General features: G+C 48.1%; 2 protein-coding genes across 3 annotated transcripts in view; one reads left to right on the top strand and one right to left on the bottom strand.

Moving 5' to 3' along the window:
- LPCAT (lysophosphatidylcholine acyltransferase) overlaps positions 1-2,756 on the bottom strand; it is a 100,256-nt gene extending 97,500 nt beyond the window's left edge. For both annotated transcript variants that reach the window (XM_089580930.1, XM_089580929.1), the window contains exon 1: positions 2,468-2,756. In XM_089580930.1, the coding sequence (XP_089437056.1) occupies positions 2,468-2,552 (85 nt within the window). In that variant the 5' untranslated portion in view covers positions 2,553-2,756. The remainder of the gene's footprint in view (positions 1-2,467) is intronic.
- A 96-nt stretch (positions 2,757-2,852) lies between these two features.
- LOC149351605 (uncharacterized) lies at positions 2,853-24,544 on the top strand. Its single transcript, XM_089577065.1, has 5 exons — positions 2,853-2,996; positions 17,307-17,448; positions 22,328-22,373; positions 23,473-23,559; positions 24,035-24,544. Exons 1-5 carry the CDS (start codon positions 2,853-2,855, stop codon positions 24,132-24,134), a joined length of 519 nt encoding a protein of 172 aa, XP_089433191.1. The 3' UTR covers positions 24,135-24,544.
- The last annotated feature ends 547 nt before the right edge of the window (positions 24,545-25,091 follow it).

The following is a 25,091-nucleotide window of genomic DNA, read 5'->3' as shown; positions in this document are numbered from 1 at the left end:
CATTCCACCCGGGAGAGCTTGGTGGTGTCATCGAAAAAGCCCTGATCATGAAGACGACGACAACTTGCGTTCCTGAGGTGATTTAATCGAAAACGTAGGCTGGCAATGTTGTTCTGATCTGATGGAGCTTCGGGAGCCACATACGGGATGCCCTCGTCAACAAGGTCTGGCGGAGGAGCGAAAGTAAGTAGACGCGCCCTGGCTGCTTCGTGATTGATTCTCTGTGCCGGCATCATTGTAGCCCAGAGTCCATACGACACAAATGTGATGGCCATGTCCTTCAAACATGAATATAATGAGATGGAGCTTGGTCGCCACTAGTTTGGTAGAGGTAGGCAGCTTTAGTTGAATCAAACAAAATTCATTATAAGCCTTTTAGTACCTGCAATTTAGCCTGCATGCTTGTACTGGAAATATAAACGCGGTTGTATTTCAAAACTGTGCCATTTGATAGAGTTCCCGTAGCACCTACAGTCTTTGCCAAAAGTTACCGATCAAAGGGTCTCGCTTCAGAACCTTGGTCCTCACCTTTCGGGACCTTTTGGCCCGTCGGAGTGCCGTAAGGGCTCCACAATACGGCTGGGAAGCAAACCGCGTATCTCGGTTAGTTTTGGCAAACGGGCTACGTACTCCAAGAGATTTGGCTCCAAATTTCCGACTATATCTCTGTAATTGCGCATTCAAAGCGGTGACGATCGCCGCAAAACTCCTCCCTGGTGCGACGCAGCTGCAGCGCATCCAACTTCGGTAGGCGAGTGTGAAATGGAAACACTTAACAGCTTCACCTATTACTCTTCGCCGCTGGCAAACGAAATACCATGCGCAACAGCTGCGTCCCACGAGGGAGGAGTTTTGCGCCGATCGTCACCGCCTCGCATGCGTAATTACACGGATTGAGTTCGAAATTTAGAGACGTATACCTCGGAATTCGAGCGTTCAACGAGAGTTCTGCCAGAAGGTATAGTCTAGGAATACGGCCAACCCTAAGTCCCCAATATCAGCATGCAAGCTAACTGCAGTAACTGAAAAGTTCATTAATTGACTTTAGTTACGATGAAAATTATCCTCCTAGGGCGCGTCCGCCTGGCCGCAATTAGTCCACGTGCAAAAATGGCTTTCGTGTACTGCACCCAGTTTGGGTCTAAAAAATCCTGTAAGCATGTAAAAATCCCGAAAACATGTAAGTGCAGAGTTCATCGGTAGACAAACACCTGCACAGGCTACAAAGCAGATATCGCGTTAACCGGAGCGTTGAACAGGACTGCCGTCATGGCCCATGCGCTACCCAACATGCTAACCTAGATCTGCGTTAACCTCACTCAGCCCTAGACCTAAGGACCCACAGAGTTAATCTGGACAACCCAATGCCTTAGAGAAAAAGACAAATTCTACTGTATTCTGCAGCATTTGTTTATTTTTCTTTTACTTCTGAGAAGCATGAACACTTGGCTGTCATGCATACGCGCAATTAATAAAACAGCCTTACACACAAAAAAAAACATCTATGCTGGCTTGAGCCACTTCTCTTAATGAATTAGTCAAACGATGACGCCAGTTCACAAAGTCGGTGTACATGTAGTTGGACCCCCCACCCGTTTTTTTTTTTTTTTGTCAGTCTTTCCGTCAAGCTCAACAGAACAAAAAGGTGATGCCACGAAAGAAAGCTATAGCACGCAATCCAAAACTTTAAACAAATATGTGACCAGGATAACGCCTTACAGTTCGCCTGTGTGCACGCAAAATACAAAATACACCCAACTTTCAGCGCGTTACAGCTTTCTGACTAGTTCTCCAGCATATTACAATTTAATTTTCTGCTATTTATTTACTACGAATTTCTCCTGCTCCTCATTAATACTTCCATCATTACGCTTCATTTCTGCTTGCTGAACATGACATGAAAGCGGTTTTGATAAATTCGTAAACTGAACAGGATGCCCCAGGATAAAGCTACACGTAAATAGAGCAGCGGTAACTTTAGAAAGTAATCAGCCTTTTTCTCCCCGAGCAGCTTCGTGTTAATAACAGCAACTTCGACAAACGCGCACCGATTAAGTTTTTTCGTTCCTAACGCACCATGCATGCTGTGGGCGATAAAAGCTCTCAGCCGCGAATGCGTGATCCGGCGTCAACACTCATCCACTTCGATCGTTCAGGTATCAAAAAAAAAAAAAAAAACCTCGTCGTCAGAAATGCAAGCTTCGACCCGTTCACTCCCATTACGTGGCCGCGGCCAACTTAGACAGCGGGCACGCAACAAGCTGCTAAATGTGTACCGGTGACAGTGACAGCGCCGCGGGACTTTCCCAAACGCACCATTCGAGGAGTAACTTTTTTTTCTTTCTCGAAAATTCAGTCAAAGCGGCGACACTGACCTCGGCACCGATCACAGGAAAAAAGAAAGACGAGCGTCTAACGTATTTAGCAATCTCTTCCGTTCTTCCTCTCCCAGCTAGTGGCCACTGACCTGGCAAGATCTTGGCGTCCCCCAAGGGAAATCTGGAAGCGTCAAAGATGGGACGCTTGGCCGCCGGGCTGTCAGCTTCGTTCATGATGCTAGCGAGGCCGCGTCACCGCTTGAATTTTCTGCCGAGCCGCCGTCTCCGCAGCACCGCCGCTAGACGAGATGCGATGGAGCTTCGGACGCGCGAGAGGTAGGCGCCGCCGCTCTTCTAGGACAAGGTTACTATGAGGAAGATCAGCGACTGCTTATCCACAACTTCGCGCAGCTACTGCCGCTACGCCACCAGCCGCCATTTTCGATTTGCCGCTGAGCGCCCGTGGCGCCATCTCGCAGCGCCGCCACCAGGCGTTCGACTGTCGGCGCTTTCGAAGAGCGCGGCGAAGTCAGCATGACAGGAGCGCGGCGCAGGTCCAAGCAGGGGAAGCGCAACATCGCCAAGGAAAATGAGGGCGCCGAAGCACTGCCGTTTGGAGGCAAAGTCCGACTCGCACGGCGCCGAAAGCCAGACGGGTGGCTGGTAATCGCCCTTGAGGTGCGTACAGAAAGCTGCACCCGCATCAGTTGCTTTTCGGGCCAGATTTCGCGCCCTCTCTTGAATGATCCTTGTTACGCGCCTCGTTATTGACGTAAGAAAAAAAAATGCCAGCGATAATTTCTGCCTAATATGTCCTAGCAGAAAAGCTCTGTTTACAACTAATCGAAAACTATGTGCAAAGCGCTGAGAGCATTGCCAAGTCGTGTTCACTGTGCAGCAAGCTTTCGCGCAAGAGCGTCGCGCGATTCCATGAGTATACCTGCGTAATCCCGGTTCTACGCGAAATCAACCTCTTCCTTTTCTCTTTGCAGTATGCATGCGTTCTCGTGGAGACGTCTTTGAATTCACTTTCTGTTGGTGCCATGAACGAGCGCGGCTTGTTGTCGGCCACAAAGTTTCTCGTTGCCATGGCGACCGTCACCGCTGAGCGCGCTTTTTTGCAGCGGCAAGCACAAAATAAGCCTTTCTTCACTGCCTTTTTTTTTTGCTTTTCTTTGCCGAATAAGGCATTGTGCAGCTATTCTTACCTTGCACGAATCTTCTTTTCTCTGTCAAAGCGAAAATGGTGCTGCGTTAGTCGCTTAATTGATGCTCGTGAGCGGCACCTTCTGTGTCAGGATGCATGTGCTCATCCTGTCATCGCTTTAATTAAGCTTGTTGTTTTATCGAATGAAATAATATTTATGTGCTTCTTAACGACAACGGTGCAACTCTGTTAAAATAAATTAAAAGCCGGAACACAACCAAGGCATTTCAAGCTGCATTCGTCTCGAAGAGTCCTCACACAATTTATTTCGACGCGTAGATCTTAATTTAGTTAGTCCAGCTATGATGTTTAATTACCACTAAGCTTGCCAAATTACCAGCAGCCTATCGTTTTCTATTTTTTATGGACAGCGTCACCCACACAGCGACATTATATTGAGTAATATAGCTTCCATGACAAGTGTAACAAAATACAGTTGCTTTTCGTAATGTGTTTATAACGACACTGTGCGACTAAATTTTATTAGAATTCATCATGGATACACCTCGGTCCACGCGAGTCTCTGTACGCAAATAGAAAATACTTGGGTTCTTATCTGCATCTGTGACGGACCAGAACGTTTTTTTTTTTTAATTTATTTTACGGGGCTGTCGGTATTAGTAGCCGCTACGTGTTTGCTAGCTCCTTCTCTGCTTACATTAGCGTGAGGTAATGGGTGATGCCATACACAATAATCAAGTACGCGTTACTTCGTTAGTCTGGTAGCTGACCCAGCAACCTTCAGCTGATCAGCTGCTGATTCGAGCACCTGGTGTTATGCCAACCGTGCACGCATGCGCACAGCTTCAAGTGCACGCGCATGAGTGCGACGATGGTGCATATCCATACTGCACATGCGCCTATTACACTGCGCGTCTCACTTACTTCTGGCTCACTGGGGTGAGTTGAGTTGCATGCTCGGCAATGTGACGGTATTTTCCTTGTGCAAGCAAGAAGCGAGCAACATTTTAATTTCATGTAGAGGCAAATGTTGTTGTTGTAGCCTACGACAGAATGGCACATACCCACTCTGGGGGCTAACGGTTCGTTTTATCTTTTTCTTCTAACTTCTACGACAACCACAGGCGCACAGCAGCCAAACGACCTCGTTCCTGATGTTGTTCGGCCGCTAACGCCTTTTTTCTTCCTATAGTCAAGGGATTATTGAATGCATGAAGGCACCGTGCTTATATGTGTTTCCCTTTTTTCTCCGCTTGCACGTCAGCCGTTTACCAACCGGTGACGGTTGGCCGGTGCCGGCTAAGTACTGCAAGACGTTCATCTGATTGAATTTCTGTAGTCATGCTTGTTGAATGTCTGTATATACTGCCTCACAACGCGTTCACATTCCAAACTTGTGCGGTTGACTCGCGAGCGCGCGATAAGGCCACGCCTGTCGAGGCCTTCGCCTCGTGTTCGCATATAGCTTCCCCTTCAGAACGAATTGCACTGTAAACCAGTTTTGCCGAGTTCGATCATGCCTTTGCTCATTTGAGTCTGTAATACCACGAGCAATATCACAGACATCTGAATTCATTCCTCCTGCGAGCATAGAAAAAAATCCCAGCCACTGTGGGAGTCGATCAACACTCACCCCGACAAGCGGGAGCCGTGTGGTGTGCTAATTTCAGTATACTTCCATTCCTCTTTCTAAAATGAAAACCCCATGTTTATAAATTCGCCAGTGCGTCGCATTGCCGCTGGTTCTTCGCTGAAATGAGTCGCTCTGGTTCTTCAAAGCCACCCTTCGTTGTTTACAAGCTCAAAAAAGTTCCGTTTAGCAGTTATGAATTACAACCAACTCGCCCAACAAGCATCAATTTATCAGCTGAAGTAATATTTGTTTTTTTTTATTTTTATTCTTTTTGTTTCTTTGTTGGAAAGCAAAAAAAAAGTGAACGTCATCTTCAGCTCATATATTTAATACTTTCAGCGTTGAACAAAGAAGTAAGCTGCTTTAGTGCCTCTCACAGCTTTCGAAACATTCAAGCTTTAAAATACATTTAATGCTGATCATATTGTATCGGTTCCGTGTTAAAAAGGGGATACGTTAAGTGAAGGAATGGCCGTGAGGTTAATCTAGTGAAATTAGTTGCCTTTCAGGAAGTTTAATTAAAAAGAGAACATAGAGAACAAAGAAGATTTGTAAAGTGTAAACAATCTTCTGTGGACAAGGCAGGGCGAGAACAGCGGCGATGTGCCTTTGCTGCTTTTTTTCAGCGCGGACCTATTTTGTGCATGTTATGTCGTGTAAAAAAGGGTACAAAAAATTACGACTGTCCTTTTCTCAGTGTCAGAGAAATTAGAAAATGCTGCATCATTTTGTAAAATTGCTGAAAAGCAGGCGCCCCACACATTTCGCGAAAACGGAAAAGAGACAGATACCGAGCACCAATTAGACCTAACTCGAGTATTACTTTTACACCCATAGTTCTGTTTCTCGCCAGGGGACTGCAAATCGACGTTATATCGGTGCTTCGTGTATTGCCATGCTTAACGATTGCCTGTACGCAGAAGCAATAATTGAGTGAGGAACATGGGAATGCGATCCATTATCTGGTATCTAGAATAATTCCCCAAATAATGTTTTCTCATCAACAAAAGACGTAATAAAAATGGTGAAAGATAGTAGCATTCCTCTTTGCCTTTCATGGCTTTGAAGACTTGGCTTTTTCCGGAACGTAACAAGCCCCGGCACAACTACCCTATTCATGTTTGCTCATAGCATAGCGAGGGACTCGGTTCTGGCAGTCTTAATGCCAAAGGTCAGTTGCCGTTTCTCACTTCTTTTGTGTCATGCTACACGTGCCACATGCGGTGTAACAAAAGGTACCCCGTCAACCGCTATATCTTGGTACGGCACTTGTGAACACTCTCAAGGTTGCCCTAAACTTACATAAATACCTTTGAAAGTGACAGCAGCCGCCGTAGTTCAGTTGGTAGCTAGAGCATCGTATGACATGCGGAGCTCGTAGGTTCGGATCGCACTGGCGGTACGTGGCTGTTTTTTCTTATATTTTCTTCTAAACTGTCTAGTGTCTAAAAAAATACCTCAAATAATTTTTTTTTCTCATAAAAAAGCCGTAACAAAAATAGTGACATCCCCATATGCCTAGCGCGACCTCAAATACTGTTGGCGTCTTTCTAAACGTATCTTAATTAACGAGCACCTCAACTCTCCTATTCATGTCTCCTCTTGCAATAAAAATCTAGTTGCAGCTAATTAAAACAAACACTGTGAAGAAAAAGATAATTCGTGGTTAAAATCCCAAAAAGACAGACATTCGAGACGCTGCACTCGCATGGAAGTTACCTGTGTTCGTTTTTTGTAAAGACATTCGTGAGTTGCAGAGCATCGCTTACGACCGGCTCTGACCAGGCCCGAATGTATAACTTTCAGTAGCACACTATAATGGCCGACTTCCAAAGGCGATCGTTTGCTATGAGATGAGCGCAGCGAGTTTCGAGGAATACATTCAGCTTGGTTTATGGTTTACGGGGGTTTAACGTCCCAAAGCGACTCAGACTATGAGGGACGCCGTAGTGGAGGGCTCTGGAAATTCCGACCATCTGGGGTTCTTTAACGTGCACTGGCAGTGCACAGTACACGGGCCTCTGGAATTTCGCCTCCATCGAAATTCGGATCGAACCCGCGTCGTTCGGGTCAGCATCTGAGTGCCATAACCACTGAGCCACCGCGGCGGCGTCATTCAGCTTGGCTCCGTGGATCAGCTTTGACTGCATGCTGGTATTTATGGCGGCGTTTAGAATCTAGGAGCATAAATGGTTTTTCAAGCATCCTGCGATCCATCGAAATGCCGCCGCCACAACCGTCAACATGGCTGTAGTGAGAACGATTCATCTTTAGAATATTTCTTACAAAAATCACTTCTGGGTACCAAGCCGCTTTCTGTTAATTTACAATCGAATGCCTCCCTCACCCGTGATAAAGTAGAGTGGTGCGGGAGAGGTCCTCCTCCTTAGACCACACATTAAAATCTGTAGTGAGAACGACGGATTGCCTCCTCCGCAATAATAGACTGTTCCTATAAGAATTCCGAAATGTGGAAGCGTATCGGAAAACTAATGCAAGCAACCGAGCCGTGACTACGTTGTGGGCCCTTCTTTGACACGTGCGCTCTGCAACGTCGGCGCACGTTAAAGACCCCAAATGGTCGAAATTATTCCGGGACCCTCCATTACGGCACCCCATTCTCTTCTTTGTCTTCTTTCACTCCAATCTTATTCCTTTCCTTTACGGCGTGGTTGAGGTGTCCACCGAGAAGTGAGACAGTTACATCGCCATTTCATTTCCTAAAGAAGCAATTTTCATTTTTTTTTTTACACGTGCACACGCCTTTAGCGGCAAGTACAATCAGAGGCGAGTATCTGCTCATACATAATCCACGGCTGCAGTGCGCACAACATCGCGGATTATCGCAAAAAAAAATAAATAAAAATAAAACGCCAGCGTCCATACCTACATCTGCTTTCGAAGACTAGTGTGAATTACTATTCCACTTCAAGTCGTGAACGTTGCTTATCTGTTCGACAAATCGCAGGACAGTTTCCGTTTTCTATTTGTAATGTTCGCATAGCACGCATCACAGCCGGAGGCAAACGTTTATTGAAAAAAAGCGGACAAGAACAGGTTACATATATAGTCGAGTGGGAAAGGGCGTCGAACGTCACATGATCAAACACGATAACACACCTGGTGATCTTTGGGCACGTGGCAGCAGCACGCTACACAGAATAGCCATATCGGCATGTTATCACGTTATCACACTATTCTTGCTTCGCATGTGCAACCTTTTAAAAAAGAGGGAAGGCGGCTGGAGAGAAGGGCCAACTCCGGAGCCAGAGTCTGGCTCACGATCGAGTCGCCCGCCGTCTCGTCAGGTTTTTGGTTTTGGTTTATGGGGTTTAACGTCCCAAAGCGACTAAGGCTATGAGAGACGCCGTAGTGGAGGGCTCCGGAAATTTCGACCACCTGGGGTTCTTTAACGTGCACTGACATCGCACAGTACACGGGCCTCTAGAATTTCTCCTCCAAAGAAATCCAGCCGCCGCGGCCGGGATCGAACCCACGTCTTTCGGGCCAGCAGCCGAGCACCATAGCCACTGAGCCACCGCGGCGGCTCCGTCTCGTCAGCTGCCGTCGGCCACCTCCACGAGGACTATTGTTATAACCGCTGTTACATTGAGCGTGACGATGAGCACGCGTTAACTCTTTCAAGCACTACGTATACGCAGTAGTGTACACTGATGACTTGCAGCCTTTTCTGGGAGAACAACGCAGGGCGAAGTTTAAAAGCAAGATTTTGCTACGCATCGGAAGATTAGACCGTTCTCATCAATGTGTTCATAACGGTATAAATTCACCCTATTGATTTTCTATGGCAGTATTAACTAATGGGTTAAGACCGCAGGACAAACTTTAAAACCAAGATTTTGCTACGCATCGGTAGATTGGACCATTTCCACCAATATGCTCATAACAGGATCTTACGATATTTCACAGTTGCGTCCCGATTAAAAGTGATGTTCGAGAAAGCTGGACCTGAGATTTCGTTTGTTTCCAAAAATCAACCTCGCGTATGCGTGGTTACTTGCGCAGTGTTGCATTGTATTAACTTTTCACGCAGACTCGGCGAAAACTTCTACCGTCGACAAACTGAGCAGATTCTGTTTGCGAGTGACACGTGTGACGGGGTCACGTTTACGCCTACGGAATGTTGGATCTCAACGATTACTACAGCGCCGTTTTTGGTTCAAGAGAATGACAACTCTACGCGCGTCACGCTGTAATAATGCACGTAACAACGTGCATTTAGGTTACTCGTCTCACGGCCACCTGATCGGGCAGCAGTCCTTGTCTGTAAAGAGAACGGTCCCAGAGGCAGTGACTTTGACCCGCGTCATGCAGTTCTCCGTGCAGTGGCGCTCCGTGCTTTCGCCTCACGGCTGCGCGCGCGTCCGCGCATACTTTCACTACTCGGAGGCCGCGGCGCAAGAAATGGCATGCCAGCCGCGACCGTGTTTGTGGCGTGCGCAAGGCTGCGGCGTGTGATCGGGCCGATGGGCCCGCGGCGGCCATGCGTCTCCTCGGAGCGCCGCGTGTACCGCCTGCAAATGGGCGCCGGACACGGCTGAAGCGGGCCGCGGTCGGCGATAATTGCAGCGGTGGGCCACGGCCGGAGGCTCCGGGCCCCACTCCGGGGTCGCGCCGTTATCGCCGCGTCTCAGGTGAACGGAGCAAAAGGTCCCGCCCGACAGCAGCCTTCGACTCCGGCGGGCAATAGCGATTATGCGGCCGGACGCGCGGCGTGACGCACATCGGGTATGGGCACGTGTTCGCCAAGGCACTCAAGGTCTTCGTTTCGAGCGCATGAGCCTCTCGCGCGTGGTAAGAATGTATCATACACCTAAAGAAAATTAGGGCTAGCTTCAGAGGTTGTTCGTTTACAATGCGGTCTCTGTCGGCGCACTGGTCTACAACCGCTGCAAACCCCGTAATTATATCAGCGGGATAAGTGATTTATGGATTGCTTCGAGTACCTTGTCGAGCCATGAATATAAAACCAGAGTGAACAGGTCTTGAAGAGATAGTGAAGACTGTACCGATAGGCTACAGCATTTTCACGACAAAGAGACCGCACCGAAAACGGAGCTTTTATAAGCAAAACAAGACCCCAAAACAAAATACCATGCATCACCTGCTGGTTTCGCAAACAGACTGGCCGCCTCGGTGGCTCAGTGGTTATGGTTAGAGATGTAAAATTTCAAGAAATTTTGAATGGCATGAAAAAAAACCATTCTTTTCAGGGTTTTTTCATGAAAAATTGGAAATTTCGCAAAACGTGACAAAAACAGATTTACTTGCAACAGCACAACGATCAATAATAATACTCCGAAGTTCAGTCGATTATGCAGTTATAGATGTCATACTGTGAAACGAACTTCTTGTTCTATTGCACCGAGAAGATAAATAATGATTTGCACTTCAGGCGAATATGGAGATATAAATATCGTATGTGTGGAACGAACTTCTTGTTCTATTGCACCGAGAAAGGGAACATGAAAACTGATCTATAAGTCACTCCATATCGGATTCAGAGTCACTGTCGCTGGATGCGGCACTACGCGCACCATGGATTGAAGTTGTGTCCACAGCTGGGTTCGACTGCACATACACGAGCTTTCAAACGCGTTCCCCTGAAAGCCTGTTGCGAATCCTTGTTCGCACGTTTCCGAAACCCGACCAGTTTCGTTCGCAGCTGGCGGATGATGGTGGTATCTGCAGCAGTCGGCAAGTCAGAGGAGTTAGCGGCTGGTTGGTGCAAAGGCCTTGCCACCAGGTAGATGGGGCCACGTGCTTCGCTGAGTCCCAGACCCTTGTCCTGGACCAAATTCCTGCTGATGTCCTGTACTCTGCTACGTTGGAAATCAAGAAGCTAGGCTTGTATTTGGCTAGAACCGCTTACGTGCACAGCAGCCTATGTTCTTTATGCCGTACAACATGAACTGGTGGGCAAGTTGGTCTGACATATCTAGTGAAGCAGCGCAACGGCACGAGGCCAAGGGAAGAAGAGGACAAACTCAGCGCTGTGTTTGTCCTCTTCTTCCCTTGGCCTTGTGCCGTTGCGCTGCTTCACTAGATATCTTTATGCCGTGTGTGTCAAGCTGTAGAATTTGCAGCCATTTTGTTCTGCTTCAGCCGTGAGTTCAAGTATTAGTGTGTTTTTAAGTCAAGCCTGGTTATTATATGTGACCTGGCCTCCAACCTGCGTACTCGCAGCACGAACGTTTTAAAAGCACTACCTGGCACCGGCCATGACGACTGCTCTCCAATCGTTCAACCATGCACACTCTTATGGTTTTCAAAGCAAAAACAAAAACCGAAACTGAAAGCAAGAAATCATAAAACCTTGAAATTGCATTGTGAAATTTTCGATGTTTCTTTCCATTTTTTGTCGTCTGAAAAAAACGAAAGAAACCGGTTTTTTTCCAAAATTGCAGTGTTTTTTTCAGGCCTTCACATCTCTAGTTATGGTGCTCGGCTGCTGACCCGAAAGTCGCGGGTTCGATCCCGGCCGCGGCGGTTGAATTTCTTTGGAGGAGAAATTCTAGAGGCCCGTGTACTGTGCGATGTCAGTGCACGTAAAAGAACAAAAGAACCCCAGGTGGTCGAAATTTCCGGAGCCCTCCACTACGGCGTCTCTCATAGCCTTAGTCGCTTTGGGACGTTAAACCCCATAAACAAACCAACCAATCAGCAAACAGACTGCACCCACGCAGTGTTCTTCGCGCGGTTCGCATTGCTAAGTCGGTGTCGCGCAGAGAAGGCGAGAGCCACGCACCTAAATGATGCTTGATAGTCGCATACCGACACCCATGCATGCATGCCGGGCCAAAACGCGAAGTGCTATCGTTCGTTGGACAACAAGCCGACACCAGACACATATGTTTTCACACCAGTGGCCCCCAATTCTTCACTGGGCGCCCCTTTCATGGATTGCTCATCTCCCTCGTATTACAAGTTATTGGCGATTTTCATATAGAGGGAGCCGTTATTTATCCAATATGTCGGCGTTATAGAAAGGACTGCTCCCGGAGAATCGCGCTTGTTTTAGAATTTCGTGATAAACTGACGCTATTCTGTCGATGGTGGTAACCTTGTGTGAGCCAAACAGTCCCTTTTCTCTAGGGTGTAAAGGTTTAAACGACAGAAAGGAAGAAATCGCTGCCTGACGTTCAGGGACGGTGCCAGGACATTCGTGATGGGGCAGCGCGGAGAAGTAATAGAAACGGAGGGGGCGGGGAAAATATCGGGTACGCATACTCAGTCTGTGTCATTACTTTTCATTAAAATAAAATAAACTGAGAAAATGAAGTGGGCCCGCAGCCAGGGAGCCCTACACGATCTGCATTATGAAACGTCCTTCCTGTCAGGATCTGAACGAAGCGCGGCAGATATTTCTCTGGCAAGGCAAATTTTTGGGGTGGCGCTCGCCTTCCCTTGGCGCCGTCACTACTGGCTTTAGAAAATGGCCGATATGGAAGCGAAGCGGCAAGAGGTCGACGCGCGCTTTGGAGAGTAAAATCATTGACACCGCGGCCATGAAGATTATTGTACAACGGGTAGAATGACGAAACAAGCGCAATTTTTAGCATTTAGAAACATGGCACCGCGATTGTCAATTTGTCATGCTGCTGTTTCGCACGAAGCAGCTACGAAAGTCATTGTCGCTTGAGTTTTGAATGATAAGTCTACGCTGTATTGCGTTTTTTCGTGCTCATAAATTTCATTGATCATCTGGTATATGTAAATATGAGTAATAGATTTCTAATCGTGCATGAGGTGGACAGCGAGAGCAATGAGGTCACCTTTTTCCACGCATTGTCTTCTCGAAGCAATTAACTGCGTCCTGTGCCCTCAGTTTGTTCGTAAGCAGTGAATAGAAGTCATGTGATGAATGTAAGGGCGCTATGCTATAATTATTTTCTGCCTATTCTATTCGATTTTTGCCCACCGCCCGTTTTTGTGATTGATTCTAGCGAGAGCCAGGGCACTGGGCAATCAAAGTGAAGAAAAAAAAACACGAGAATGAAATGGAATCGGAACGAAACCATTATACCCCCCCCCCCCCCCCCCCCCCCAGGTCGGTTGATAACAAAGCACGATGTCGACATACACGCATGCCGTAATTTAATAAGACCTGTAATGACAGAGACAGTATTGCACAAAAATATTCGCGCAATGTGCCTTTTATAGTCATGCGTGCTCCACAGTGTTATTTATAAATAGTGTGGGTTTCTGAATGGACACAGGCCACCAACCACCGCGGGTTCGGGCTTCGCGCGAGCCAAGGGGCCCGATCAGCCGTCACCACACACACCCTGGGACATCGATGCGGCGCACTCAACCTCCGCTGGGAGGAGAGCGATTCGCCGCAAAGAAATAGGCCTCCGAGTTCACCAAGGAGACGTTTACTCACGTCGTCCTTCAGCAGCTACACAAGCCAGGATTCCCACAATAGGAAACACAGCCTCGTATTTGCATAGACCGTTCTATTTCAAGTAAATAATTTAGTCTTTTTAGAAACATAGGTCGAGTGCCCGCAAAAAAGTGCGCTGTCATGGCGCTGCAAGCGTTCCACTACAAAATGGAAACTTCATGTTCCCATGCTCACACGGTGACAGTTAGTGGCTCTTATAGCGAATCAAGTAATCTACTGTTCCATATTCCAAACCCATATTCGAACGAAATCGAATACCTATGTTCTCAAGTTTTCTAATACTTTTCGAATAACTTGTACTAAATCCGAATAAGGCCCGCCGTAGTCCACCGACGACGCACAGCGCGCTGGATGGAGGCTTCAGCTCGGCGACGCGCTCCGTTCGTGTGGCAGCGTTTATAATGCGCACACATGGCCTCCAAGTTTGGGCGACGTGGCAGGACTCAGGCTGGTTAAACAAACTCTGCCTCGGTCGCCAGTCTCAGAGGCCATGGCTCATATAGGATAGTCGTGCCCCCCTCGTCTACTGAGATATGGTAGTTTGTTTGCTGTCGTAGTCAGTGGAAAAATGAAATTTTTCTGTTTAAAAAAAATGTAACTTGTGGGTTTTAACGCACCGAAGCGCGACACATACAGGCTATGAGGGACGCCGAAATGAAGGGCTCTAGATTAGTTTAGGACGAATGGGGTTCTTTAACGTGTGTTGACATTGCACAGCACATGGGCGTTTTTATATTTCGCTTGCATCGAAACCGGGCGGCCGGGGCCAGGATTAAAGTTGCGACACTAGGACCAGCAGCCGAACGCCAAAGCCACTCGGGGATTAGGGTGAGATAGCGGACTTTCTGGCGGGGGGTGCAATGGGTGCCATGAGGTGGTGTCTTGACAAGTTTTGGCTCCGCGGCATGCAGGATCCCATTTCGGGTCCATCTTTTAAGATATATAGGAATGATGGTGATGCGGGGTCCATGGCGCCGTATTGATCGACAGTCAGTGATCGGTATGACGTGCGAGGCGCTGTATCCTATATACAGTTTCCAACATGGCACGGCCTTGGCCGAAGGTAGTTAGGCGGTGGTGTTGATGTACAGTGATTTTTTTGCTGCAGGATGCTTTTTGAGGCGGTCTGTTGAACAATATAGTTAGGGGCTTATATCGGCACACCATGGTTTTATAGAAAGTGTTGGGTATCTGCGGGATGCGATAGGACGCCAGGACTGACGAAATGTTGTGTTTACTATAGACTGACTATAATGAAAGTGCACAGACAAATTCTACGGTTGGACTGAAAAAAAAAATAAAGCAAAATAAAAGACCCCGGCCCATGAAACTGAGTATAACGGGCTGAAGGGCAGAGATACATATACAGTCTACTCTAAGCTGGTTCATAGCTGTACTGCACATTCGTTTACAGCATTTCGGCCTGTTGTGTTCATATCGTATCTCGCGATCCTGGCAAAAACAACAACAAAAGAATATACTTCCGATTCAGTTGTTTGAGTGCCGGTTTTATAGTCAACAGGTTGTCGGCTTGTATGTCCGCTTGACCGCCGATGCATGATTTCCGTGCTTCGTTACCTGGTGGCCGCTGACACCACCTTGCGTAGAGAATGTGAGACCTCACGAGAGCCAGGACGATTCTGCGAGAGTTCGCAAGCCTTGCCCGGAACGTCGTTGACTGTGCTTACGAGAACAGCGCGTTTGAAAGAAACACACTCTCTGCTTCTTTCGAAGAGCTGCAAATGGTTCAACTTGTTATTGAATAAGGAGGGTAAAGTGCGGAGAGGAGGTTTTTCTAACCCCCTGCGACGCCATTACGGAACCGTCGAGTTCCACAGGGTTCTGGCTAACCCAATTTGTTTTACAGCGTCAGGTGTTAATTTAAGCCGTAAGATCTTGCGAAGGCATTTTTTCTACCTAAGAGTGGTATCACGTATTACGATGACACTGCCTTTGTACAACATGACGAGGAGAACTGATGAGAGCTCGTGAATCCTGTTCTCTGTTCGTTCAACTTACGCTGGTTATCAAACGCGCTTCTTCTCACGCACTTCTCGCATACGTCTGTGCTGTTATCCCTCAAGTGACCAACGGTTTACAGTCTATCGTACAATCTACTGTGGCACACTATATTGGCCGAAGGTTGTTTTAAAGGACTATAGACGGCTAATTTTATTGCGCGTTTTCTACTGTCAAACGGTGCGTCAGACATTAGAATGCATGGATTACCGGGTGGCATTTGCCTAAAATCGCTAAATAATTTATAACTGAGTTTCTTCTCTCATGCTATTTCGGTTTCATCGACCGAACGACGACTGTAACGTCAAGTTGATGTTTTGGCCACGTGATTCACTACCGAAACTGTAATATAATCGCTGATCTGTAGTTTTAATTAACTGCTACAATGAAGCGAGCCTCTTCCAAGACCTGAAATGACAAAAAATGACCTGTCAGCAATTATACAGCCGATTTATTTTTATCCCTCATGCGAACTCAACACAAGCTACTCGTCACAGTCATCGTTTGACGGATAAAATCGAAACCGAAATGGCGTAAAGAAGAAATTGAATTATAAATTATTTAGCTGTCGTACACGAATACCACAGGGTGCTCCATGTATGCGAATATCTAACGCATTGTTTGAAAGAAGAAAACATGCAAGCAAAAATTTGGTGTCTATAGTCCTTTGAGGGTGGTGCGCATCGTGATTACATGCTCCATGCGAAGAATTGAGATACACCAAAGTTTGAGGCTCCCTCTTGAGGGTGGCTTCTCGCCTTAAGCAACGTCCCCTTATTCCTGAATAGCTGCACATTCACTCCAAGTCGGGGTTCAGGCGGCAGGAAATCGTGCACCAGTACTGCCTCTACTCTTTGTTCTTTATCGCGGTAATTTCTGGGTGATGTAAGCGCCAAGACAGCGCTCGAAGTCGCTGTTGTTCAGCCCACAGCTGTAGTCAGGTGGGCAGGTGAGATTAGGAAGTTTGCGGAGATCACGCGGCCGCAAATGGCCCGGGAGATGGTTGGCTGGAGGGATGTCGAAGAGGCATTTGCTCTCCAGTGGGGGTAGCTAGTGTAATGATGATGGTGATGACTGTAGGTGTCATTTGTTCAACTGCCTATGTCCTGGAAGGTCGGGCGTCTCGAGATGGCGTATTGAATCTGGCTTCTGGCTGTTGCCGTGGAATTAGGGACAGGGGAGAGCCAGAGAGCACGTGCTCCTGCCGCAGACGTTTCGGATTTCGGACGCTTTTGTCAAGGCACAAGAAACGCCTTCGCATGGAACCTGCTGTCGTTTACCTCGTGACATTTGTGGTTTCTTTTGATGTTCTAGAACTGCCTTACTGAAACGTTTCGCATATCTCTCGCTGTTTTAAGATCGAAGTGCATTTCGAGTAAGTATATATTATAGTGAATGAAAAAGGATTAACCCCGGTGATGTTACGCGACCGCCAGCACAGCTGCGTCATTTTATATTCCTCTTTTTGTTTTGTTTTCGAACTCGTAGCTCAGGTTACACGAAGCAACCTGCAGCACATTTACATGCGGAGTCTGTTGTTAGCGTATAATCACGACGACTGGGGTGCGCAGCCTTGTTTCATCAGGGAGGCCTGAAGAAGGGCCCCTATTGGCCTTCGCTTGAAAGAAGTCACAAGACACTGCGGCACAATTGCCAGTTCGCTTGAATACCGGCGCGGCTATGTTTAATTAACTGCCGTTTCGCTTTTCCTCCTTTTTTTTTGTATTTCCAATGATGCAGGTGTCGGCGACAGTGGCCGTATTCCTGCTCGTGTACGTGGGCTACTACCACCGGGAGGCCGTGCACTTCCACTTGAACCACGCGTACGCCCACGCGGGACACGCCCACGCCCAGCACGTCGTGGCGCACAAGTACCTGCAGGGTGAGCCTCCGCGTCACTCGGCCTTGGCGGATCCGTCCTCTCCGCGCAGTACGCGTTGATCGCGGCTCGCAACGCGATGTTCAAACCGTTCAAAAGCTACGGGCTTCCGTTTTACAGCGAAAGCTATTCCCCCCCCCCCCCACCCAACACAGGAGGACTGGGGGGCGGTCCTGCTCGGCTACGACTACAGGCCCAACAAGCCTTAGTCGGGCGCTCCCGGGAGGCGGCCACCACCACTGGGGTCCCAAACTAGGCACCTACACCTAGTGCAAACCGTTCAAAAGCTGCGGGCTTCCATTTTACAGCGAAAGGTGTAATAGCTTTGTACAATCCATTTAGTAGAAGCAATTTAGTTGCTACAGCGCGATTGAGGTGTCCACTGACCCAGGGAGACATGTTATGCACCTTTTCTTTCCTCAAAACCAGTAGAGTCTAAACCCTCCGCTGGTTTTGAGAAAAGGAAAGGCGCATAACTGCCTCAATTTGTAGGTGGACACCCCCGCCACCTCACAGCGCGATTGAGGTGTCCACTGACCAAGTGAGCCAGTTATGCGCCTTTTCTTTCCTCAAAAGTAACGGAGGGTTTAGACTGTGAATAAGACAACTCTGGGAAGTAGACTATTTGCTTCGCGCAAGTAGGCCCTAGTGTCCCTGAAGTGTGCCGGGAGCGCGATCGAACTGAAGACCGCAAGCGGAAGAAGGCCGGGTATGCACGTGAGCGTATAGAGGCCCAACCGGGCCTGTGATACGGGGCAGTCACCTGTGAAATGTCAGTATGGGCCTGCCATTTCAGACCTCTCGGCCGCTAATGCCAATCAGCTCTCGCTGATTAATGCGGAGCCGGTAAGCTTAGGTCTAATAATTTTTTTCGCCTTTAACGCTTTTCTTTTTTGACGATGAAAAGAAGCATGTGAGACGCGTCTGCACACATACCGCTCAGGCGATCCTCAACTCTCCCATTTATACTTTCACAGCGACATCCCTATACTGAGTGAATAATGTTGGTTAATTAGTTTTGATCGATTAGTGAGGACTAATAACTGTAATGACTACTAGAAGTCATTGTTGCTGGCACTTAGACTGGCGGATTTTTTGTCTAGAATCCTCGTTTCCTTATTTGTTTTACTCGCGCGTGCATCAAGGACAACCTGTATGCGTACACAAACTAATAATCACACTTCGAGCACTCCCTATCAATGTTTGCCCCATATTCCACCACGTGCCGGTAAATTTCCTTCGGCTTCAACACTGTCCTACAACGCGATGAGCTGCTCGCGCAGGGAAACAGAAGTGAGCATGCAAACCACTCGCTCAAAACTTGCCAATAATCACTAAAATACGCATCTTCGCAAAATTCTTGCAAGCGGGCGCAAACTTCTAAGCCAAACAGTATGGTGAACGACCCACAGACGTGTGAGCACAGTGCCGGGTTCTTGCTGTTTCATCGTAACAACTTTACAAAATCTAGTCCCAACAACACAGAAAGGCACTGAAACCTTCAGCGGCGCTTTTTTTATTTTTATTTGTACATACTGAAATCTAGGAAAGGGATTTAAGTAGGGTGGAAATACAACATGTCAGTACATAAACGCACGCAACAAAATAAATGGAAAACAAAGTACATAGCTTAGATGACAGCACAAGCAACGCTGTTATTCAATAAAACGTCGCATAAGAGTAAAAGGCATATTTTAGCTAACAAAATCAACAGAGATTAGCAGCAAATGAAGAAAAGGAAGGCTGAGTAACTTCGATATTAGTGAATTATTCCATTCAATTACGGTCCTAGGAAAAAAAAGAATATTTAAAAGTTTTTGTTTTTTTTTACTCGGAATGGTATCTGTCGTGTCCGGTCGCTGTGTTGAATGCAGCGAAAGACGCACACGGTACTTTAAGACTTCGTTTATTTAAAGCCGATGAGGGTGCGACCAGCGTCGACCGAGGCAGGAGCCGAACTGGCCGCCCGAAGAAAGGAGGGAGCGGAGAAGCGTCCACGGGAGGGAGTGGCTTCCCAAAACAGGAGGAGGATGCGGGGGCGCACCATGGGGGGGGGGGCATCTGGCGACAGCGTGCGACGAGGGGCAAGTGGTCGTTAGGAGGAGTCGACGCTGGTCGCCCGAAGAAAGGAGGGAGCGGAGAAGCGTCCACGGGAGGGAGTGGCTTCCCAAAACAGGAGGAGGATGCGGGGGCGCACCATGGGGGGGGGGGCATCTGGCGACAGCGTGCGACGAGGGGCAAGTGGTCGTTAGGAGGAGGATGCGAGTGGTCGTTAGGAGGAGGATGCGAGTGGTCGTTAGGAGGAGGATGCGGGGGCGCACACACACAAAAGCAATAAGGGGACACAACAGTATCATTGTTACTTGACGCCTCTGCATTGTGGCATATCCAGAACAAAATCTAATTATATCAGATACGTTAACGTTGTTATGTCAATTTACAAGCTGATACATGAATTTTAGTCGCGAAACTCGATTACGCTCTGTTAGTGCAGGGAAATTGACTCGTTTTGAAAGTTCTGTTACTGAGGTGCGGGAGAAGTTATTCTAAAATGAAGCGAACCGCCTTTCTCGGCACCCTTTCGAGCTTTTTGATATTAATTTATAGACCACCTGGGGTCCCTTAAAGTGTACTGGCATCGCAAAACACACGGGCGTTTTTGAGTGAACGAGACGCGGACGAATGCTGGACGTCAATTGAAGTTCTCATTACCATTGAGATTAATCGACGAAACATTAGACGGCGCTGAACGCGAGAAATAACAGAGAATGAAACCCCGAGACAAACAAGACGCCAAAAGCAAAAAAGGCGAAAAAAAATTACACTGGGCCGAAATTATTCTGTGCACCTCCACGGCACCATCTCCAGACAAGGATGGCTTTAGATCATCTATTGCTTTGCTGGAAACCGTCGGAATGGGCTCACTGACACAGTTGTATTTTCCAGTAAAATCCCATACGCCCCGAATATATCTCATGGATGTACTGTGTTCCAAGCCCGCGCCGGGCATGCGTGCTGTTAAAAGCTGGTCTGCTCAGGCAACGGCGACAATCGCCAGTCTACTCGAACTGCGCTACGCTGTCGCAGGCAATTATCGATACAGCGCCAGGTCTGGCCGATGGAGTATATTTCCACAGAATAGTGCTGACGACTACCGCCTTGCAGGCAACATATGGCGCGCGGGCGTGCTTTTTCGTGCAAGGACTCTGTTTCTTGGCGTCATTCACAACTGGGCACTTGCTGTCGTCCTACTTAAACAGGCTTCAGAGTGCTACTGAAGCGCCGCATTTCGGTTACCTTCTTGAGGCGGCGCGAGAGTTGGTGCGACAAAGACACAGCTACAGGCTGCTGCTGCGAGTGTGCTGCTTCGATTGCGTTGTTTCGCACACCTGAGGCATTGAGCATTGCATTGAGCCCCTGACGTGACTACAGGGATACTGTGGCGTCATTGGGGAAACTGTGGTGCCATAATGTCCCTCGAGGAATTGGTGCACCACAATAGTATTTGCCTGGGAAAATTATTTTGGTTTGGTCAGAATTTTCCTGCACAAGCTGCGACAAGGAATTGTGGCGTAAGTGTATAGAAAACCATTGGGAAATTGTGGTTGTATCGGTGACCGCTTGCGACAGCGTCTGCGCAGCGGTTCGGGCGCTGTCATTTGGCTAACTGCTCGCCTCCGTTACATTGCAAGCAAGCTTTTGTCGGTATCCTTGACCTGCGCAGGCTTGGAACTCAATCTAGCCGAGAGAGATATTCGAGGAATATTCCATTTTAAATGAAAAAGACCACTGCATCGTTGAGCTTTCTCCGACGCTTTCCAGCCAAGAAAGAGATTATCTGGCGATCCTATAGCCGTAAAAGCATGCAAAATAAACTGAATAACTGCGGCCAGAGTCTGATTTTCCGTCTTTTGTTTTTAACCTTTCGCGTCATTTTTTGTCTTGGAAGTGCTTTCGCTGGTTTTCTCGCGTTGAGCGCCGCCTGGTGTTTCGTCAGTTAATAGAAAGGACAGCAGAAACTTCAAATGGCATCAGGTGTTTGTGGAGCACCTATCCCGGTTTTTCGTTTTCCGCTTATCAGCGCTGGCTTTACGTCTCATCACGTCATACAAGCAAACAACCACCTCAGCTGTCTGCTTTGAGGCACCATAGGAGCACATTTAGTTTTTTTTTTTTTTTTGGCAAATCTCAATCGTAGAGCCATATCACTGTGACCTACCTTTCGTAGGTCACCCCTCGCCTCCAACCTCCCTGCCTTACCTCTTTTATGTCTCTTTCCTTGGGGAGAACTGTGCAGGCACGCGATATATTTCAGAGACACCCATATCAGCCTGACGCTCAAGCTTCAGCTATGCACTTGCCAAGACAAGGGTAGAAGGATTCTGGCCAGGGCAACACAACAGTGCCGTTCCAATAATTTCCCTTTTGGTTTTGTCTTTCTTCACAGTTTCAAGCGATGCCACGCCTCCGATATCTCCGAATCTTCCACTCAGTGCGGGGGACGATAAGAGTGGAATAGGATCAAAAGGAGAGGAGTCGGTATATTATCCCGGCCGGTCGTGCAAAAGACGTACTTACTTTCGTAGACAAAAAGCAAGTACCGACGCAATTAAGCTCTGGCGTTACAGAGCACCAGCACGGTGAGACACAAAGCCACGCAACAAAGTCATAAACCTTCCGCGCGAACAACTGATACAAATGACGCACCTAGCTCCAAACGGTCAGGTATACCAGTAATGCTTGGCTTGCGTTACAGCGTTACAGCCTTGCAGTAGATATATCACACTTTGTTCTCGCACAATCGCCACTCGCCTCGTGGGGCTGCTCCTGAAAGCACATTGGCTCGCAATCACTGTTCTGACCATACGCTTTTCTTTCGCAGGAAGCGGTGTATCCAAGAACAGCAGCATGGCCTTCTATTGGTTCCGGTAAGACAATGAGGCCAGTGGCCGTTTGCTCACTGCTGGCATAGAGTCAGTTGAGTTCCACCGAGCCGAAAGGCTGTGGGCGCGCCCGTTTTAATAAACGGGCCCAGGCTGGCAAGCTGAACGTTCGACTACCAGCGCACTTTTTCACGGGGCCCTAGTTCTGGCCTAGAATAAGTTTTTTTTCCCTCTCTTTCTCCTCCTCGCGATCTGCTTGACATTTTGACTCCCAACACTAGTAGCACTGTACTTTAGAAACTGCGAAGAGTACATATATCATTATGTTTTGCTACAAGCCTTATGAAACAAGCATCGACAGGTTACATTATGCGTCACACTTGCGTTGAGCGCTTGAGCGGTGCCCTCCCCTGCATAAAAGTCGATACCTCGCCGTAGTACCTCACTTTTAAAGGCTGCGCTAGCACGGAAGTAGAGCCTCATGAACCTGCAAGCAAGGCGGACGCAAGCAATTTGCCTGCAAACCAAAGACTGTTTTGTGACTTCACTTTTGACTGCGTGGTACAGACTGCTCGAGCGCTCGACAAAAGGGTGACGCAGACTGTACATGCATGAATTGCGCCAATGAGCTCTGCTATACGGGACACTGTCGCACACGACATTTTTATACAACTCAGTGGACTCAAGCAGCGTCAACAGCGCATCTCAGGACACGATGTAATATGCGTCCTCAGTTAGCAGCAGGATTAGCGAAACCTTGTTATTGTTTTTTTAGCGCGTGTCAGTAGTCTGATTTTAAGCGTATACACCTTCAGACCCATTGGCTAATTTCAGCGAATTACGTAGAGATCCCTTGAGTGAAAGCGCTTGTTTAGGCCCCTTTCGTCTCCTTTTTCCTGTGAACGTCTTTTTAGCGCACAGCCTTTTAAATATGTAACAGGCGATGACGTCTACATCGAAAGTGGACACCCCAGCCGAATGCCTGCCACCATACGTAGCTACAGAATTACGTACATCCTTTCTTCATTGATACAGTTTTGACGAATCTCGCCGCCAAGTGCTTGGCATGCTCGTCCGCTTCAGTGCCGTGATACTGGGAAAGCGGTTGCACGTTTTCTGAGTGGTTCACTTGGTACTGCCGCAGGAAGTCAGCCGATCAAGGGCATGCTCACTCGGCGTACAACTTGGCCGTAGGCCACATGCAAGGCTTTCCGACCGATGTGCAGAAAGGGTAAGGCTGTTTACTCGAGCATGTGTGCGCCGTTGTAAGCACTTAATACGTCTCGCCTGTGTTACTGGAAGGTTTTGAGCAAAACAGAGCTTTTATCAAAGAGGTGATGGCAAGAACGTTAAGTACCCGTGATGGCTTGCCATACAGTTTTCCGTAAATAGCTTCTGAGAAATAACAGCCCTCAGTTTAGTTTATGGGTTTCTTCTGTACTAGACTTGCGACAGGACACTGACAGAGGCATATGCCCCGTTAGATGCATACACTACTGAACCTCGCCCGAGACGTATCTCACTCGAAATGATCATGTCACGCGATAACACGCATAGCCCGGCCCTATTTACAGATAACAGCTCCGAAGAGGGCGCAGTGATTTGAGTGTGCTAAGTAGACCACTTAGCATGGGTCTGACTGCTCTACACCCTGGAGCGATGCCGAGACGTTTCATCTTGCATTTACCGAATCGCTTCTGTTGCAGGGAGGCCAAGAAACTCATCAAATACGCGGCCGACAATGGGGTGCACGAGGCCCACCGCGTGTACCACGAAGCCTGCCGCACCGGAAAGTGCGACCACTGACAGCGGAGCCTTCGGCATCTGGAAGTTAGCTCGTCGCAGGGAGCGTAGAGCGGTTTTTAGAACCAGCTGTGTCGTTCGCCGACGTCCTGGCGTTGCAACTGCAGCTCACCGACAGGACAAGAGGAGCGCCGGCACAGGGTCGTCTTCATCGTATTTGGAAAGCGCCAGCTACAAGTTGGGGATGTGAGAAGGGACTACCTATTGGCTCAATTACATGGCCTGCCCTTCATAAGATAGACTGAAGAAGCGCATGCGGAGGCATATGTTTTATAAAGGAGTTAGGGAACAGCGCGCTATAGTTGGACGGCAATAAAGAAACGTTATGGACAGCGAAAATCGCCATAACGCTCAGATCACCTGAATATCTAAATGTTCAGATGATCTCTGCGATCTTGCCAGAACAAACGCACCGAGTCTGTGGCAATGGTCACGTGCATGTGCAAGGCGCTCCACCAAATATAGAGGAGACAAATTCTCGTGGAAGCCTCTCCGTCACCTCCCTTTTTTTTTTCCGCGCATGGAACAGATTCGTGCTACCTAAGGAAGACTAGGAATGAGCCATGGCCTTCTTGGACCCGACCTTGTGCACACGACTGCTGTAATGGTGTACCAACAGTGGCCGCGCCCGGCCGCTTATCACGCTATGTACCGCCGGCCAAATCTTTAGCTGGCGTGCGCGACGGCCGCTTTTTCTGCGGTCCTGCATTTTGCGACGAAGCAAACTTACCGAAAGCTCAATATTAAGCACGGACTTAGTGAGGCTGTGCTTAGATTTGATATTTTCGCAAGTTTGCTCCGTCATAAGCTGCAGGAGCACGGAAAACGCGGCCGTCAAGCACGCCAGCTAAAGATTTGGCCGGCTGTACACCCTTTGCCAGGGGCACAGAGCCCAAGCGGTTTGCTTCTCGGTCATGCCACGAGGCCCGCTATGTATCGCCAGCGTTCCATATCTCTTGA

Source organism: Amblyomma mixtum, chromosome 3 (genome assembly GCF_055824585.1).
Source record: "Amblyomma mixtum isolate Tamu chromosome 3, ASM5582458v1, whole genome shotgun sequence".
In the NCBI taxonomy this organism is placed as follows: Eukaryota; Metazoa; Arthropoda; class Arachnida; order Ixodida; family Ixodidae; genus Amblyomma; species Amblyomma mixtum.
This window is presented reverse-complemented; position numbering and strand designations above follow the sequence as displayed.

Excerpts from the sequence above, each read along its gene's own strand:
- LOC149351605 (XM_089577065.1), top strand. The coding sequence starts at position 2,853 with ATGACAGGAGCGCGGCGCAGGTCCAAGCAGGGGAAGCGCAACATCGCC. Across the intron at positions 2,997-17,306 it reads GGCTGGTAATCGCCCTTGAG|GTGTCGGCGACAGTGGCCGT; the intron begins GTGCGTACAGAA and ends CCAATGATGCAG. Across the intron at positions 22,374-23,472 it reads ATGGCCTTCTATTGGTTCCG|GAAGTCAGCCGATCAAGGGC; the intron begins GTAAGACAATGA and ends GTACTGCCGCAG.